General features: G+C 42.5%; 1 protein-coding gene across 2 annotated transcripts; it reads right to left on the bottom strand.

The window, feature by feature from the left end:
- Positions 1–36: 36 nt before the first annotated feature.
- On the bottom strand, positions 37–16,321 carry rnf115b (ring finger protein 115b). Of its 2 annotated transcripts, XR_014872095.1 has the most exons (11): positions 15,329–16,321; positions 13,735–13,793; positions 13,533–13,593; positions 13,232–13,443; positions 11,655–11,723; positions 11,449–11,527; positions 11,191–11,284; positions 7,875–7,990; positions 4,390–7,735; positions 3,407–3,518; positions 37–190 (listed from the first exon to the last, which is right to left on the bottom strand). XR_014872095.1 is itself a non-coding variant. In XM_085149554.1 (9 exons), exons 1-9 carry the CDS (start codon positions 15,404–15,406, stop codon positions 7,613–7,615), a joined length of 891 nt encoding a protein of 296 aa, XP_085005680.1. In that variant the 5' UTR covers positions 15,407–16,321; the 3' UTR covers positions 4,372–7,612. The 2 variants fall into 2 exon arrangements, 1 of the variants encoding a protein (XP_085005680.1); XM_085149554.1 differs by lacking the exons at positions 37–190; positions 3,407–3,518 and having other exon boundaries at positions 4,372–7,735.
- Positions 16,322–16,360: the final 39 nt, after the last annotated feature.

Genomic DNA, 16,360 nt, shown 5'->3' with positions numbered 1-16,360 from the left:
TTGGGGGGGTACAAGTTTATGGAGTTTAAGGAGTGGTTAATGTGGATACCAGGTAGAGTTTTTGTCTAGGGATGGGATAAGGGTGAAGGGGGGAAAGGGGGAGGGGGATAACGGTGAGGGTGAAGCTCTCCTTGCTTTGGGGGCTTCTCTCCCTTCCTCGGCTGTCCAGCCCTATTTCTCCGTCCTTCAACTGCAGGACCAGGGACAGGTAGAGGGGAGAGAAAGAAGAAAAGGGAGGGTAGAGAAGATAAAAATAAATTCCACATTAGTCACTGAAATAGAAAAACAGAAACACTGACAGTTTTAAACAGTCTTAAAATGAACGCTGGTGAAAGGCAGACAGAGAGCAACAATTTTATTATCTGTTTGGTTAGAGTGTCCTTCATCTCATCTCTGACACTTTTTATGGTGCGCTCATCCTCATAGATTATAACAATCTGTGACCTATTTACACAGCAAAGTCCCCTCTACCTCACCTCAGAAATGTAACCTTAGGAACAAGGACTTTGAATTGTCCACCTGCGATTTCCAAAGCAGATTTACTTTAGAGCAGTGGCTTCCAAACTGGGTGCCTAGAGACAGGTCCAGGTGTGGTTAGGGATTTTTTTTGTAAAGAAAAAAATTATTATTGCAGGATCATAGAAAGTGGTGAACGACAATTTTCAGTTTACTATGCCAGCGCACATCAAAAGGCCTTGACTGATGCTAAAGACAACAGCATTTGTCAGAAATGCCTGTGAAAGCCACCCGTCATACAGCTTTAACTAGACCAGGGATAGCAACAAGTCAACATAATGCCAAGCAAGCTCTAACCCAGAGATGGCAAGAACGCATCTATGACTGCATGCAAGTGTCTGTCACGGGCATGGATATAAATTAGAAGCCAGTAGAGTTTAGTCCAAAAGTAATAACATTGTAAAAATCAGGCCCAATAGTTCATTTGTCTGACAATACAATGAAAATAGTCACTCGTGCCATTCCAGATGGCATTAGAGGCTATTTTCTCCCTTGAAATTTTGTTTGGCTTGCTCTTTGGTGTTCCTTGGAGTCAGTAGTTGATCCCACAGCACTGCCACATCCTTCCGAGTGTTACGGAGTAAGATGCAGAATGAGCAATCCCTTAAGTGTTCTCATTAGCTGCAGTGAAAACGGGTGCTTGTGATAGTGGCAGCTCACAGCTCACACGCTAGCAGCAGAGAGCAGCATGCTTCTTAATTGTCCTCTTTGGGAGGACAGCCCAATTCAATGAAGTTGTCTACAGCTCCCCGCGGCCTCTGAGTGATTTAATGCGGATTTGCCCCCAAGCAGGTGCTTTCTCTGGGTGAAGTCATTTGGAGGCAATTCAGAACTGTGACCTCAGCACACTAGGTCTCTGGGACTAGACGAGAGGATCCAGCCGCCTTTTCCAGCCTGAGTGATCAAGCGTCAACATGCCGGCGGTTTTTCTGCATCCTACATTAGTGGAGAGCACTAAAGGAGGTACTTAATGGAGCCTCAGGAAAGTCATACAAGTCATCACATCAGTAAGGCATCACGGTAAGATGAGGGGGGGAAAGGAAAACGAAATCTTCCTTGCAATAGTCTTACACCATGTTTGTTTTGGATTATGACAGTGGAAAACAGTAGTAGAGATTTTTTTTAAACCACACAGTAAACACTGCAGAATTTTTGGATTCTTGCCTGCGGTTCCCCACATGGTCCTTTTAGTGTTTACTTCAATTACTCACTCCATTTTGCCTCAAAACTGCACACTCCCCCTCGCTACACATACCACACTGAAAATCACACCTCCCACTTTTCTTTAACACTCCATCAATCTTTGTGTTCTTTCCCCCGGTTTTCTTTAAGCTTTTCCATCCTCTTCCTCCTCAATTTCGCAAACTTGGAAAGCACTGAGAACAGCACACAAACTAAAGTCACTGTGTTCCCACTTTAATCAAAAACACATTTCACCCATCACCCACCCCACCAACTCCTTTTCCCTGTGTCCTTTTTACACACAGTGACAAATGTTCTCCTCTTTCTTTTATGCTCACGGTGATGGGAGCTGCTTCCGTCGCATAACAGCAGCAATGCTAAAAATAAGCCACTTTAGTACCCAACTCTGTGGACAGCTAGTGACACAAGTCGGCAGAAAAGCCTCCCAGAGAGTCAAAACATTCCCCTCACCTCTAACAAGCTAAGTCAGGTCATTTACTGGCATTCGCTCCCCTGCTGATAATCTGACACCAGGCCACATCGCTTTCTAATTTCTCATTGATCAGCCTTAACACTCAAGTGTATCATTTTCATGGCTAGCGCTGAGGTACTTTTTGTATATGTGAAGCAGTTAAACTGCACTACAGTCATTTCATTGCCATAGTCATACTGCAAAACAACTAAACAGCAACACTTGTGGTTTTGAAGGCTGATATTAGTCACGCCTGTCTGTCCTTTGCTTTTGTTTTCTGAGAAGACCAGTATGCAATGCTATGAACGCAAACAAATGCCAAAAGAAAAACGACAAGATTCAACAATCAATTTCACTCCAACAACCTAAGAAATAGCAGAGCAGGGAGGAACGTAGTAAACAACTCCCGCTCCCCCTCTCTCATTTCTTCCCCCCCTTTACTCCCTCCCTCCTTTCACTCCCTCCTCACTTTTGCACACGTTGTTCATAACTGCTTATTTCCCTTTGGCCATAGCAATAGTATCCCACCCACCCACCAACCAACCCACCCCCCTGCATCATTCACATGAGGGCTGGCGTCTGCCCTGAGAGCTCCCTGTCATTTTCAGAGCTCCACTGGTATTACTACAGGGCCGTGCTCAGAGGAGGGGGTGGAAGCAGGCAAATTCCTCTACTACTACAACCACCAGCACCACCACTGCCGCCGCTGCTTTGTATCATCCAGCAGCGGAAGTGCTATAGAATTGTAACAGACCGTTGCTTTAAAAAAAAGAAAGAAACGGGGACAATGATTAAACTCCCTGTTAACTCGCTGCGACAAAGCGGAACAGAGAGGCAGGTGTCAGTCACACCTGCACCGTGCAAACATCTCCCCCAGCAGCCCAGGGAAGTTCAACCAGAGGACTTCCAGTACAGCGCAAAAACATACGTGCACTTTAATTTAGAACAAGAAAAAACATGGCTTACCAGAGCATGAGTGAGCAAACCAAATAACGTTATCTGCTTTCGGTTTCCTGTGCAGTCAACACAGCCCCTCAAGGGACCAACTCATGAGTCTGCGAACCGATCAGCCCTAATTTCCCCCGCAACTGCCCTTATCTAGTCATACTCGTAATTACTGTCTTAATACCAAAGAAACCGAGTATCTACATGCGGTTCTGCAAGCATGCTTTTGGGGTGGGAAGACGTCTACTCCTGCGTAAACAACACCTATCAATGTGCATCATTTCCACTCACCTCTGAAATAGTCCAGAAACGGTGTTCACATTATTTGGCTGTGTCCTGTCTTCTTGTGTATCAACGTGGTGGCCACATTTCCCCCCCTTTTATTAAAATAATCTTCCAACAGCTGAAAAGCCAAAATGAAAATAAAAAAAACATGATCAGAACAATTTAAAAAGGGCTACATTATATATATATATATATATATATATATATATATATATATATATATATATATATATATATATATATCAACGCTGTTGTAGGAGTATTACAAACAACCTCAAACGGAAACCACTGCACACAGCTCCTGACCACTCACTAAAATTGATCGTTAACCTTGCCAAGCTCCAAGACACAAAGTTGCTGAGTGCCAACATGCAAAGCACCCCCACTCGCTCCCCCTTAACAATTTTATTTCCACAACACTTAGCACTAACAGCCGGAGCGGTAAAGTAATAGATCGCCACTTGGAGCTTAATATAACCCCATGCATCACGAAAGTGTTGTTTATTTTGTAAAGAGCCAGCCCGTAAAATCAGTCCAATAATAGACACGGGGCTACAGTCTGTATCAATGGCATTGGCAGCAGCTAACTAGCCATCTATCAGCAGCCTCTTTGAGAGCTATTTAAGCAAATTTCACTTAACTTAGACGCCGTGTAGGCAGCAAATGAATAACAAACGCCCACAGCTTTCATACAATTTGTGTAAACCGAGTGAAAGTGACACAACCCGGGACAAGTGATGTACATAATCTTGCATCTCCGTCACATTCTCGCAGGCACTCGTGTTACTACATCTCAGCTACGACGGCTAGCGATGCACTAGCAAGTGAGCTAAACCAGAAAAAAAATTCCCAACGTTACCTCAAAGACAAACGCGCAATTAAATCTGCTTAAAAACGCGAGTAAAACAAAAACAAGGACTTATATTCCGGCGGTATAAAATAACAGATGCAGGGCTGTGTGGGTTATTTAAAAAAAAAAAAACACTAACTGTCAACAAAATGGCGGCTGCGTTGAATCAACAGAGACCCGAAATGGATCTCCCTCTTATTTCTTCTTCCTCGGTGCCTAAATCCTTTTTTCGTCACGGCGACTGGTATCCGTAATATCTCCCGAGATGCTCCGAAATCCACTCCGACACACCGTTAGCTGGGCCTGGATGTGTCAGCGCGGGCCTCTCTCGTCAATCGGGCCTCCATGTCTGCTCAGCCCGTATCGCTACTGTGTCAGTACAACACGGGCATTCTCGGTCGCTGAGAGGAGGGAGGGAGGGAAGGAGGACGGACCGAGGAGGGCGGAGGGGAGAGGAGCGGAGAGGAGGTGAGGAGAGCAAATGTCGGTTGTACGCGGTTCCTGCGGTCCCCAGTCATTGACAAAAATGACTGTGTTTCATTATTTCGCTATTTTCGGTTGCACTAGGGCGAGGGTGTGTTTGGCGGCGCGCAACAGTCAACTGTCAAATCCCGGTTTCGTGCCTCCTTTCAAGGGGTCAAGCCTATAAATAAACCATCCTGCCCTCTGTTGTCGTGTTCGACTCTGATGGATTGGGCGACTAATCGATCACCCTCTGGCGTTTTTTTTTTTTATCCTTTCCTTTTTTATTGTTTGTTTGCTTTTTTCTGGATGATAATAAAAAAGCTGATTAAGTGATTTAAAACTGTCAAGAAAAATTCTTCTTTTATTTGCTTCTGTCTCACCTGATCTCTAGCATCTGCTTCTGTCACACTTCTCTGAGGTTTTCCTCTTTTCTTCCTGCCTGGCAGCTCCGCATCCCTCCTCTACACACGTCCAAACTATAACTAATATCCTCATTTATAATTTTGTCCATCCTGGCAGCTCCCAATAAAAATATAGCATATTCAGCTCTGCCACTTCCTGACTTTTTGTCAGTGCAACTGTCTCCAAAGCATACATCTTACTAGGTCTTGTAAACCTTACCCTTCACTCTTGCCACAAATCATCCCTGACGCCTGTCTCCACCCAGTCATCCCTGCCTGCCCTCTCTTCTTCCCCTCTCTCCAGCGCTGTCCTTTGTTTTGAATGATTAACCTCAGTCATTTATTGGCATCCACCCTAACTACTACCCCTGCTCCTTGCAGCTTCACTGTTACACCTCCCTCCCTCTTATTCACACACATATTCTGTTTTACTTCTACTTTCTTTCATTCGCTCTCTCTCCAGAACATACCTCCACCTCTCCAGGCTCTCTTCCACCTGCTCCCTACGGATCACAGTGTAGATATTTATGGACAGCAGCTGTACTGGTTAGGGATTAATAAATTTAATGTTGCATCTCTTATGAATACACAACTAAGCACTGTTTGTGCTGTGCTTTTAAAACCACTGCAGCTGGGCTCCCACTTGTAAGGACAGTAGCCACTGTACTAAATCATACTTATTTATATGCTTACTGACCACTTTATAAGGTGCATCTGTCCACCTGCTCATTAACCAAAAAGGTCAGCCAATAACACAGCTCAGTGCATAGGCATGTGGACTTGATCAGGATGGCCTGCAAGAGTTCAAACCAAGTATTGGAATGTGGGAGAAAGGTGATTTAAGTGGCTTTGATTATGGTGTGGTTGTTAGTTCATGACAGGATAGTCTGAATGTTTCAGAAACTGCTGATCTACTGGGATTTTCACACACTAACGTCTCTAGAGTTTACAGAGAATTGTCTGAAGAGGAGAAAATATCAAGTGAGCATAAATGTCTAGTTGATCTCAGAGGAAAATGGACAGACTGGTTTAAGGAGATAGAAAAACAACAGAAGACTCAAATTACCACTCGTTACATCAGAGGTATGCAGAAGAGCATCTCTGAACATGTTGAGCCTTGAACGGAGTACAGCAGCAGAAGACCACGCCTGTCAGCTAAGAACAGGATGCTAATACGATTCACATCAAAGGCTCAGCAAACCTGGACAACAGAAGACTGGAAAAATGTTGCCTGGTCTGAGGACTCCAATTTCCAACATTAGAGATACTACGGCCTCTCTGCGTGAAATTTCATGTTCTCCTCGTGCCTACATGGGTTACCTGGGAATTCCAGCTTGCTCCCATAGTCCAAACACATGCATGTTCAGTTAAGTGATCGCTGCTGAACGATATAAAGCAGGGAAAAAGCATCTTAGATAACATTTGGGGTCTGAAACAAGTGAATGCTCATAATTTTTGCTTAATAAATGAGTCATATTAATTCATAAAAGGTGTGACAATTCCTCTGCTGTCATACACTAATAGATTGATATCTTAGACGAGCAGTTTGACTATATAATGTGACTATTTTCTGAAGATGAGCTATGTGGGGTTTTTTTGTTTGTTTGTGGTATGAATTCCTGTTAAAGCATACAGAGGTTTCAAATGGACAAAAAATGTCATCGAGCAGTTACTGACCACAAAATGCAAAAGAGACAAATAGAACTGGCAGATATGCACATAATTATATCTTAATCCAGTGGTTTTTGAGCTGTGGGGCAGGCCCCAGTGTTGCTGTGCACATAACCAGTTGAAAATGTGAACTGAAACCAAGATAAATTAATCTTCTTCTTTGTTAAGGGAAAATAAAGAAAGCGTATCTCGCTGATGCCATTACACTGCCCTTAAATAAAATTGAACATGGACCTTTTTTATTATTACGTTTTTATAAAAACTGTGGGCTCTGTAGAATGAACAGTTTTTGGCTTAGAAAGTTTGGGAAGCACTATGTTTTTCTAAGTGACTGGTTAATATCTGCTTCTAAATCTGAGATATGTTAGAGAGAAAAGACAGAGGACGGTAAAGATCACTGGGCTGGGCTTTAATAATGCTGTACACAGGTAAAAGGTCAACAATATACTGCATTAAGAAACTCTCTTACCAAGAAAATAATGCATAATTCTGTGAGTTCCTCTTTGACAGCCACAGATAGCTCAGTGGGGATTAGTTCATGACATCAAAATCAGTCATTCGGAAAACCACCTAAGAGTGCGTAACAAGGAGGACACATCACCTCTGAATTTTGTCAGCAAACTCTCAGATGTAGCATAAAATGGTAACTATGCTGGAGTAGAAGTTCCTTAAGCAGAGATGCGTGAACCAAGTGAGAGTTAAAGCTGCAAAGACTCTGACACATCTGTTTTATTTAAAAGCAGCTGATGTGGGGAGCAAAATTTCCGACGTGGGAGGTGTGACTCCTAAAAACAGTAAAATGAAGTAGAGTTGTCATCCCGTTTCTCAGATCGCCTGCCTCTCCTGTTGCTCTGTCCTGAGGGAGCGTTCTTCTGCGGGTTCCGATGTGGGCGGGAGGCTGTTGTCGACACCATCGAGGCTTTTGCGGCACACGGGGCAAGTGTCGTGCTTTGAGAGTAGAAAAACTCTTGTTAATCAGCAGAAACTATGTGACACAACACTCTTTATAGCATGCTACAACCTGGGAAATCTTTTATTTTTATTACCAGACCTTTAAACCCCTCAAACCCACTGACTGCAGCCTTACCAGCTCCAGCCACGGCACTATACATTCACTGTGGAAGTAATGAAGGCAGGGAAGCTTCCTTACAGTTTCCCCTAATGAATATTCTTCCCTGCAAACCGGACACTCCAGTCTGCAATCTAACAAGGAAGAAATGGAAGGAAAAAGCATGAACGATTATGTGGAAGAAGACAAAACCAAAAACATCCAGTTATTAGACAGGTCTGTAGACTATTGCAGTGTAACAAGGTATACAGACTATATTAAGTGGTCTCTTTTTACAACAAAGATGAAAAAAGGAAAGATTAGTGGAAAGGATAATGGGCAGTATAAAGAAGATAAAAGTAGGGAGAGGAACGTAAGAGGTAGGAAAGAAATATGATGAGGGAAGGAAAGATGGAAGGAGATAAATAATACAGGAGAAGGAAAGTAAAGCTACAAGGACATAAATAAGAAAAAGTAAAATAATTGCAATGGACAGGGAGGAAGCACAGTGAGAGGAGAAAAGAAAACATAGACGACAGAATGAAAACGAGGAAATAAGAAGGAAGAGGAGCTAGATATAAATTACAGAAACACGGCAGGCGTAAAGGGAACATAGCTAAAGGAAAGGAAAGATAAAAGAGGGAGGAAAATATAGGAGAGGGAAAATACATATAGGATGATGGTGATAAGAGGAAAGGAAATGTAGGAATAGTGAAAGAATAAATAAATGCTACGAGGAGGCAAGGAACGTGAGAAAAACAAAAATAAGAGGAAAAGACAGCATGAGGAAACCTATGAAAGGTAAAATAATTACTGATAGGAGTATTACAAGAAAGACACAACAAAGAAATTTAAGTCTTCATCTTCCAGCTGCTCTCATTAGGGGTCACCACAGAGGATCATCTGCCTCCATTTCACCCTATCCTTAGCTCCCTCTTCTGTTACACCAACCCTCTGCATGTCCTTCACTGTATCCATGAATCTTCTCTGCAGTCTTTTTCTTTTCCTCCTGCATAGCAGCTCCATCTTAAGCATCCTTTGTCCAATTATATCCACTATCCTAACCTGAGCTGTCCCTCTGATGTACTCATTTCTAATCTGGCCCATGCTGGTCACTCCTAACAAAAATCTAAGCATCGTCAAATCTGAGACATCCAGCTCTGCCTCCTGTATTTTTATCACTGTCTCCAAACCATATATCACAGCAGGTCTCACAACCTTACCCTTTCACTCTTACTGCTATTGTTCTGTAAATAAATCCCTGACACTTGTCCCACTTGCTTCCTTCTACTGACTTTCATTCATCTTCTCTCCAGATCATACCTCCACCTGCTCCCTGCCCTCTCTACTCTCACATTGTCGTCTGTGAGCATCGTAGTCCATAGAGACTCCTTCCTGGCCTCATCAGCCAGCCTGTTCATCACCACTGTAAACAAGAAGGGGCTCAGTGGTGCTCCCTGATGTAATCCCACCCAATCTTGAATCCATCTGTCACTTCTACTGCATACCTCACTACTGTCTTATTGTCCTCATAAAAGTCCTGCATCACCCTTATGTACTTCTCTGCCACTCCTGACTTCCTCATGCAGTACCACATTTCCTCTATTGGTATCTTATCTACATCCATGTAGACCTTCTCTGTATTTCACCCTCAAAGCAAATATCACATGTGCAGTGCCCTTCCTCAGCATGAACCCATACTGCTGCTCACTGATCAACAGCTTTCTTCTTGCCCTAACTTCAACAACCCTTTCCTGTATCTTCATAGTATGTTTCTTCAGCTTTATCCCTCTGTAGTTACTACATCACCATCCCATGACTTTTTCTTTAAAAATCACTTAGCAGTACACTTCTCCACTCCTCCGGCATTCTCTCACTTTCCAAAACTGTGTTAAACAATCTGGTTAAAAAGTCTACTGCCCTCTCTCCTAGACGTCTCCATACCTTCACAGGTATGTAATCTGGACAAACCACCATTTTAATCTTCTCATTTTCTTCATTCATCAGCTCTTCAAAGTCTTATTTTCATCCTTGACTATAATCATTAGCCATTACCATTTCTATTCTTGATCACCCTAACCTGCTGCACATCCTTTCCATCTTGAGGAAAGCATGTCCTTCTCTCCTTCCTTAGTGTCCAGCTTTATATACATCTCACTGTAAGCTTTTTCCCTTTCCGTTTTCCACTTCTATTTGTAGTTGTATTCAATTTTATTCTATTGTATATAGTATTTTATTTTATTCTATTCTATTGTGTACAGTATCATATTCGTATCTCATTCAAGTGTTTTTCTAATTTTTGCTATGTAACTTTGTACTGTCCACTTTCTGCTGTAACAAAACAAATTTCCCATGTGTGGGACTAATAAAGGTTATCTTATCTTATCTTATCTTATCTTATCTTATCTTATCTTACCTTATCTTATCTTATCTTATCTTATCTTATCTTATCTTATCTTATCCTCTCGTTGCCGTACGCCGAGCCTCCAAACTTTCATAATCTCCCTGACTATCCCACTTTTTCTTCAAATACTGCACTTTACTTCTTCATTCATTCTACCACCAAGTCTTCTAGTCTTCTTTCCTCTGTCTAGAGCAGGGATATTAAACGCCATGGGCCACATACAGCCCAGTTTGAGTTTAAGTTAACCGGACCAGTGAAACTAAATGATAAAAAAGTTCTGGTAGTTTAAAGTATAAAGTTTTGGTTAATTTAGAGAAAAAAAGTCAGACACTTCTATAGAAGATTTAAAAAAAACCCGCTTTCTGTTTTTCCACTGTGATTTAACTGTTTATCTATTACTTAATTACTTTGGTGTAGTGTGGGGAGGTCTTTATTATTAGAAAAGGTGTAAAACTTATGAAAATACAGTTAAACATTCAAAATCACTTCTGCACGCCTTCACATTTTCCAGAGTTGTCCAGCGGGCTGGATCTCTATGGCACATTTATCTTGACCGGGCTGATTCTGGTCTCCGGGCTTCATGTTTGACACACCTGGTCTAGAGGACACACTTTCTCGGCGGGTTCCCTCACCACTTCAGCTGTACTTTCCCAGTCATCTGGTAACTCTTCCCTACCACCCAGGGCCTGTCTCAACTCAGCTCTGTGCAACATTCTTCCTTTCTTCAACTTAAACCATTTAATCCTCAGAACAAGGAAAGTAAAGAAGTAATTACGGAGTGAGGAAAGAGGAGGAAGGGCAGAAAATATCAAAAGTAAAAGAAATGCAGAAGTACTGTATGTGTATCTTGTGCAAACTCCAATGTCATATGTCAAAATTTTTAAAAAGCTACTGAGCTGTACTGGAGAGATCATGTGATCCAGTGTACATGTGCCATACTGGAATTCCCACCTGTCTGTTCTTGAGAGATGCAAACGGTTGGCAGGGATGAGATCATCTCCTTTTCTGCTGGGGGTGGACCTGTGTTCTCCAACTGTCCTAATAACTGTGTGAGTAGGAAGAGAAATGAGTGGTACGACTACAAATAGGTGAACAGATGAATGGAGAATTGTGTGCAAATGATTTTATGCGAGTGTTTCAATAAAAGAAAACAATGAAGTAACGATGCTAGCACAGCGCTTCATAGACACTAGCTCTGGTGTCACTGACCTCCGTGATGACAGAGTCAAGACCGCTCTGACCCCACGCATAATCTCCAGGGTTTGAGTACAACTGAAGCATGCTGGATCTGAGAAACGAACCAAAAGGGAGAGCAGAACAAAACAAGAGGGCGCGTGAGAGAGGGGGCGGTTGTCACACAACGTTAGATTAATTCAAGAGCAAGTGATGTGAAATCTAAAATTAAAACCGTTTACAGTGCAGCTGGTGCAGCGCCGGGGTTTCCGTTGTTGGCAAACAGGCCAGCCAAGAACTGCTGCACCATCCTTAAATGAGCAGAAACTGACAGCTTTAGAGTGCTTAAACCAGGCTTTACTGTATTTTCACAGTATTTAAACATCAACTGATGTATAAAGCTGTTCTCTATAGTACGTATCATCCAATATACACTTAGTCTGATACTGAACTGTTTTGACTGCATGCATGTGTAAAGGGGAGGATAATGATTAACAGCATAGACTGTATATAAAGGATGAATGTTTCCAGCTGTAAAAAGTTTTCAGAAAGTACTTTTCTGATGAGTTTATGATCTCATTTGCTATTTTCATGTCTTACTGAATACAAAGTGATGTTTTTTATCAACCCAATATGACACAAAATTGAGGACAAAAAGCAAGGTATGCTTTAGGGCAGGGTGTCGAACTCCAGGCCTCGAGGGCCGGTGTCCCTGCAGGTTTTAGATCTCACCCTGGGTCAACACACCTGAATCAAGTGATCAGTTCATTACCAGGCCTCTGGAGAACTTCAGGACATGTTGAGGAGGTAATTTAGCCATTTAAATCAGCTGTGTTGGATCAAGGAAACATCTAAAACCTGCAGGACACCGGCCCTCGAGGCCTGGAGTTCGACACCTGTGTTTTAGGGTGTGTCTTCTGTGCGATTGGTAAGTCACTACTCAGTGAGTGGGGAGTGTCCCGTGGGTTCTCAGTAAGATCCACCCTTTGCTCATGCTGTCCAAGGGGCTGAACAATGAAGTCAGTGTGAAAACACCAAAAACTGCAATTCCTCTAATGGCCACTTGACTCCAAAATCAAGTCAGTCCCCACAGACTCCCATATTTTAATTTCAAACTTTACAACACTGAAAAGAATGCTTACAGCCTGATAGAGAAACTGGTTTTGGCTTCTGTGGATAGTGTTGCCCTTCAAAATAGTATTTTATTAGTATGCAGCACTGAAAGCGACTAAGCTGCTGCTTTTTCACAAGAGCTCACCACAGTGGTTAGCTCTGGACGTTTGAGAGATTTGTATCTCCAGCTGTAATTGAACCAGCAACCTTTCACTTTCCAAGAAAAAGTGTAAACCATTACACTATGCAGTAATTAGTGGACTATATCTGCAGCGTAGGTCGATGAGCACTTCACTCTCTCACCTAAACACGGTCACTTCTGGCTGCACAAAACTGGGATTGGATTCAAAATGCAGAGACCAAAATCACAGCGGTTATATCTGTTTCATTTGGGAGTCTGTGTTTATCACTGGAAATATCAAATCATTACTGAGGTATCCTTACATGTGAAAACTTCACAAATATGAGAAATTAAAATATTACCTGTGACTTGGAAGGTAAAGGTCAGTATATTTTCACAAATTTGAACCTGTAATGAGGTTGTTCACCGATTTAAACAAACGTAGTTTTAAACTGGTAGTGTATGCATGATATTAAAGTTTTGGTGTTGTTATTGATCTTGGTTTTCATTTCTCTTTGGCTGTTGTTTCTGTATCGATAACACAGCACCCTTGTGGTCATGTTTCTGTATACCATGTTCACACACCCTTCAACTGCAGGCCTTTGTTCGAAGGTCCTAGACGGTGTCTCTTGCTCCGGGTTGGAAGGAGACTCTGGTTCTGTGGCCTCAGCAGGGCCCGGTGATGCTGGAAGACGGCTCTGACCAGCAGATCCCTGCTCACCGTCATCAGGGTCGGACTCGGAGGAGGGCGGATGCGACAGCAGAGCAGAGCGCTCCATAAACAGCAGCTGCCATAACTTGGCGAGAGACCAGAGAAGCAATGTGTCAAACAAAGCTTTAGAGAAAGAGGAGTGTTCCTATTAAAATGCCATTTGTTAGGACGTACTTCTGAGAGCAGTGAGTTTGAATCTTCACTGGGAACAGATGCTCTGCTGGTCTGCAGGAGACTAGACAGTAAAGAAAATCTGTCAGTGGTGTTAAATGGAAAATTCATACATGCTTCACTCATTATCATTCTTTAATGAGGTATATTTAAAATGCTTTCACGTGTTCCTTTTCTCTTTTTTTTAAATCAGAGAAAGCCATACCTGGAGTCTTCTGTTACTTCCTCAATGAAGCCAGAGTCACATCTGGGGCATACGAAATCCTCAAAGACAGAAAAGCTTTTTTATAATAAGCTCGTTTACTGTCACTGCCATTTCATTTCATAAGTACAGGCATTAATCTGCTAATCCTCAGGCAAGCCTGTCCGCAAAATTTTAGAGGCTGGCTGTAGGGATTGGGCTGGAGTTTAACACAAATTTTTGGCACACAGCCGGCGTCCTGGTTTTTATTCTGGAGGTGATCTGCGCAGGCCAGTCAAGTTTCCTCTGTCTTCACTGTAGTGTAGACAGTGTCAGTCTCAATACAGCCACGAAGATGGGCTTCAATATGCTTTACCATCCAGGATCAGACATAGTGTGGTCATATGTTGTGCATACTCACTGTCTCTATTGTTTAAGATACCACAGCTGCAGCATTGTGATTGACTTTTCATTGTTTATAACTGAAAACACAACTTTAAAAGCACAATGCCAAGCAGCCACTATAAGAAAGCCGCATGCTGTTTGGCAGGGTTGACCTGGGAGGAACTTTGTAGTCCAATACTGAATTAGATAGTCTGTTTGAAGTATTTTCAGACTATGTTTAAAAAATATACCCTCTTCCTGAGTGTCAGGAGGTAGATCAGGTTGTCTACTATTCTGAAAGTTGTTGGTTTGATTTACCTTAGTCTGAATGCCAAAGTATCCTTGGGCAAGATATTGAACCCGGATGCATTCATTGGAGTGCAAGTGTGTATGTGAATATTAGGCGTGTGAATGCGTCAGCCTAGTTTGTAGTAAGAGCTCAAAATGAGCACAACAGGTTATATAAGTACAGCCCTTTATATTGATTTTAACAGATATATACAATAAAAGAAAGGATTCAGTATTTACTTTAGAATTTTGTTTGCTGGTATTGTGAACATCCAATCATTTAGACGTTGAGATAATAAATTAAGTATTACTTTAGGGACACCCTCAAACCAAAAGGAATAACAACAGAAAGTATTCCTAAAATCCTGTTAACGTGCGTTTTCGTTCTGCGTCACATTACAGTGCGTAATTACGCTGCGCAACAAATGCGCTCCACTGTGCGCTCTCCGTTTTACCTCCAAGAGAAACTGACCCAAAGTAAACGAAGTTCAACCTTTCAGTCCGCCACATCAAGCTGAATGTGTGTCATTAAACAGCAATAGAGAACTATTTTTTAAAATCCTGGTGGTAAATGTGGCGACACCTACACGCCCCTCTGACGTCTCTTACACACAGCTGACGGGAGACAACTAGACACAAAGTGGCCAACAGTGGCGCTTCTAAATATGGCAACGTGAATCGCCACATTTTACTCCCTCGCCCGCTCTAATAAGACTTCAGTACACGCTGTGTGCACACGAAAAGCCAAAGACTGGCCGCCATAGCCCCATGTGTGCTTTAAGGGCTCCAATTATTATAGGTTTTGGAGATAATAGTTACTAATCAATCAGTTAAATCGGTTTGAAGAATCGGTTAATATTAATTCCACACCCTCCGGGGAGGAGAAATCGTGGGTGATGCTCAGGCCAGCACGTGTGGAGCAAAAACACTCTCCAAAGCAACTCACCGGGAGTTTGGGGTTTGTTTCACATTTACAGCAGTGACAGAAAAACCGGACTTGTGGCGTATCCCCAGCCTCCGCCATCTTCACGGTGAAGCGCAGTCCCTGACGTAGCTGTGGCAGCCCATAAAAGTCTCAGACGACTGTCAGACGGATCAGAGCGGTCCAGGAGGGTGTTGAGGTGTCCCAAAACCAAACTAAGACCTTTTTGAGAGGACACAATCTTCACACTGACGTTTTGATAAGCAAAACGCATGAAGGGTTTCTCTAGACTGGTTATGCCAATAATAAACGTGTTTAGAAAAATATGTAACCGGCGGACTCGATCTTCCTCTGGTGGCAGCCGCAAAGATCAAGTTGCAGCCACCCGAGCTTAACTTTAAGCAACAAGTTGTAAGCATGACACTAAGGATGTAGTTTCCTTTCAGCTTGTTGGGTGTCGCCAGAGACGCTTCTCTCTTAAGAAAAAAAAAAACAAATTTTTGGCGTAAAACAAAAGTGTCGCACTCCTTTTAATTCGTGGATCACAGAGTCTGAAATTCGAAAGAGAGAAATATTTCTTGTTGTGTCTTGAGCATGGACGTGAAGCAAATCTTTGAGGAATGTTTTCAGCACCTTGTTGAATTGACTTTATGGGCTCAACTGCTAGTTTAAGATGATACTGAATAGAAGCTGCTTGTGGGTTTACACCTCGGTGACCGAGAGGTTTAAAAGTGTCAGCTAGAGGCTTCAGAACAGGACTTCACTAACCAGTGGGTGACATCACATTGCCTATGTCCATCCTTTATATTATGTATATGATTAAAATTCAGTTTCTCTTTCTTTATGTTAATAACAGCTTGTCTAGATTAAATATTTTCACTTTGTAATCCAATCCAGTGGGCCAGACTGAACCCTCTGCCAGGTCGTTTCTGGCCCACAGGCTACATGTTTGAGGCCTTATTAGGGATAAATCTAATAAGGTTTGAAGGTTAATGGTTGTATGAAAGGTCAGTTACTGACAGTGAAACCCGGAACCTGCTTAAGGTTGGATTTTCC

The sequence above is a fragment of the Neolamprologus multifasciatus genome, chromosome 22 (assembly GCF_963576455.1).
Source record: "Neolamprologus multifasciatus chromosome 22, fNeoMul1.2, whole genome shotgun sequence".
In the NCBI taxonomy this organism is placed as follows: Eukaryota; Metazoa; Chordata; class Actinopteri; order Cichliformes; family Cichlidae; genus Neolamprologus; species Neolamprologus multifasciatus.
Note: the sequence above shows the minus strand (reverse complement) of the source record. Positions and strands in the feature narration are given on the sequence as shown.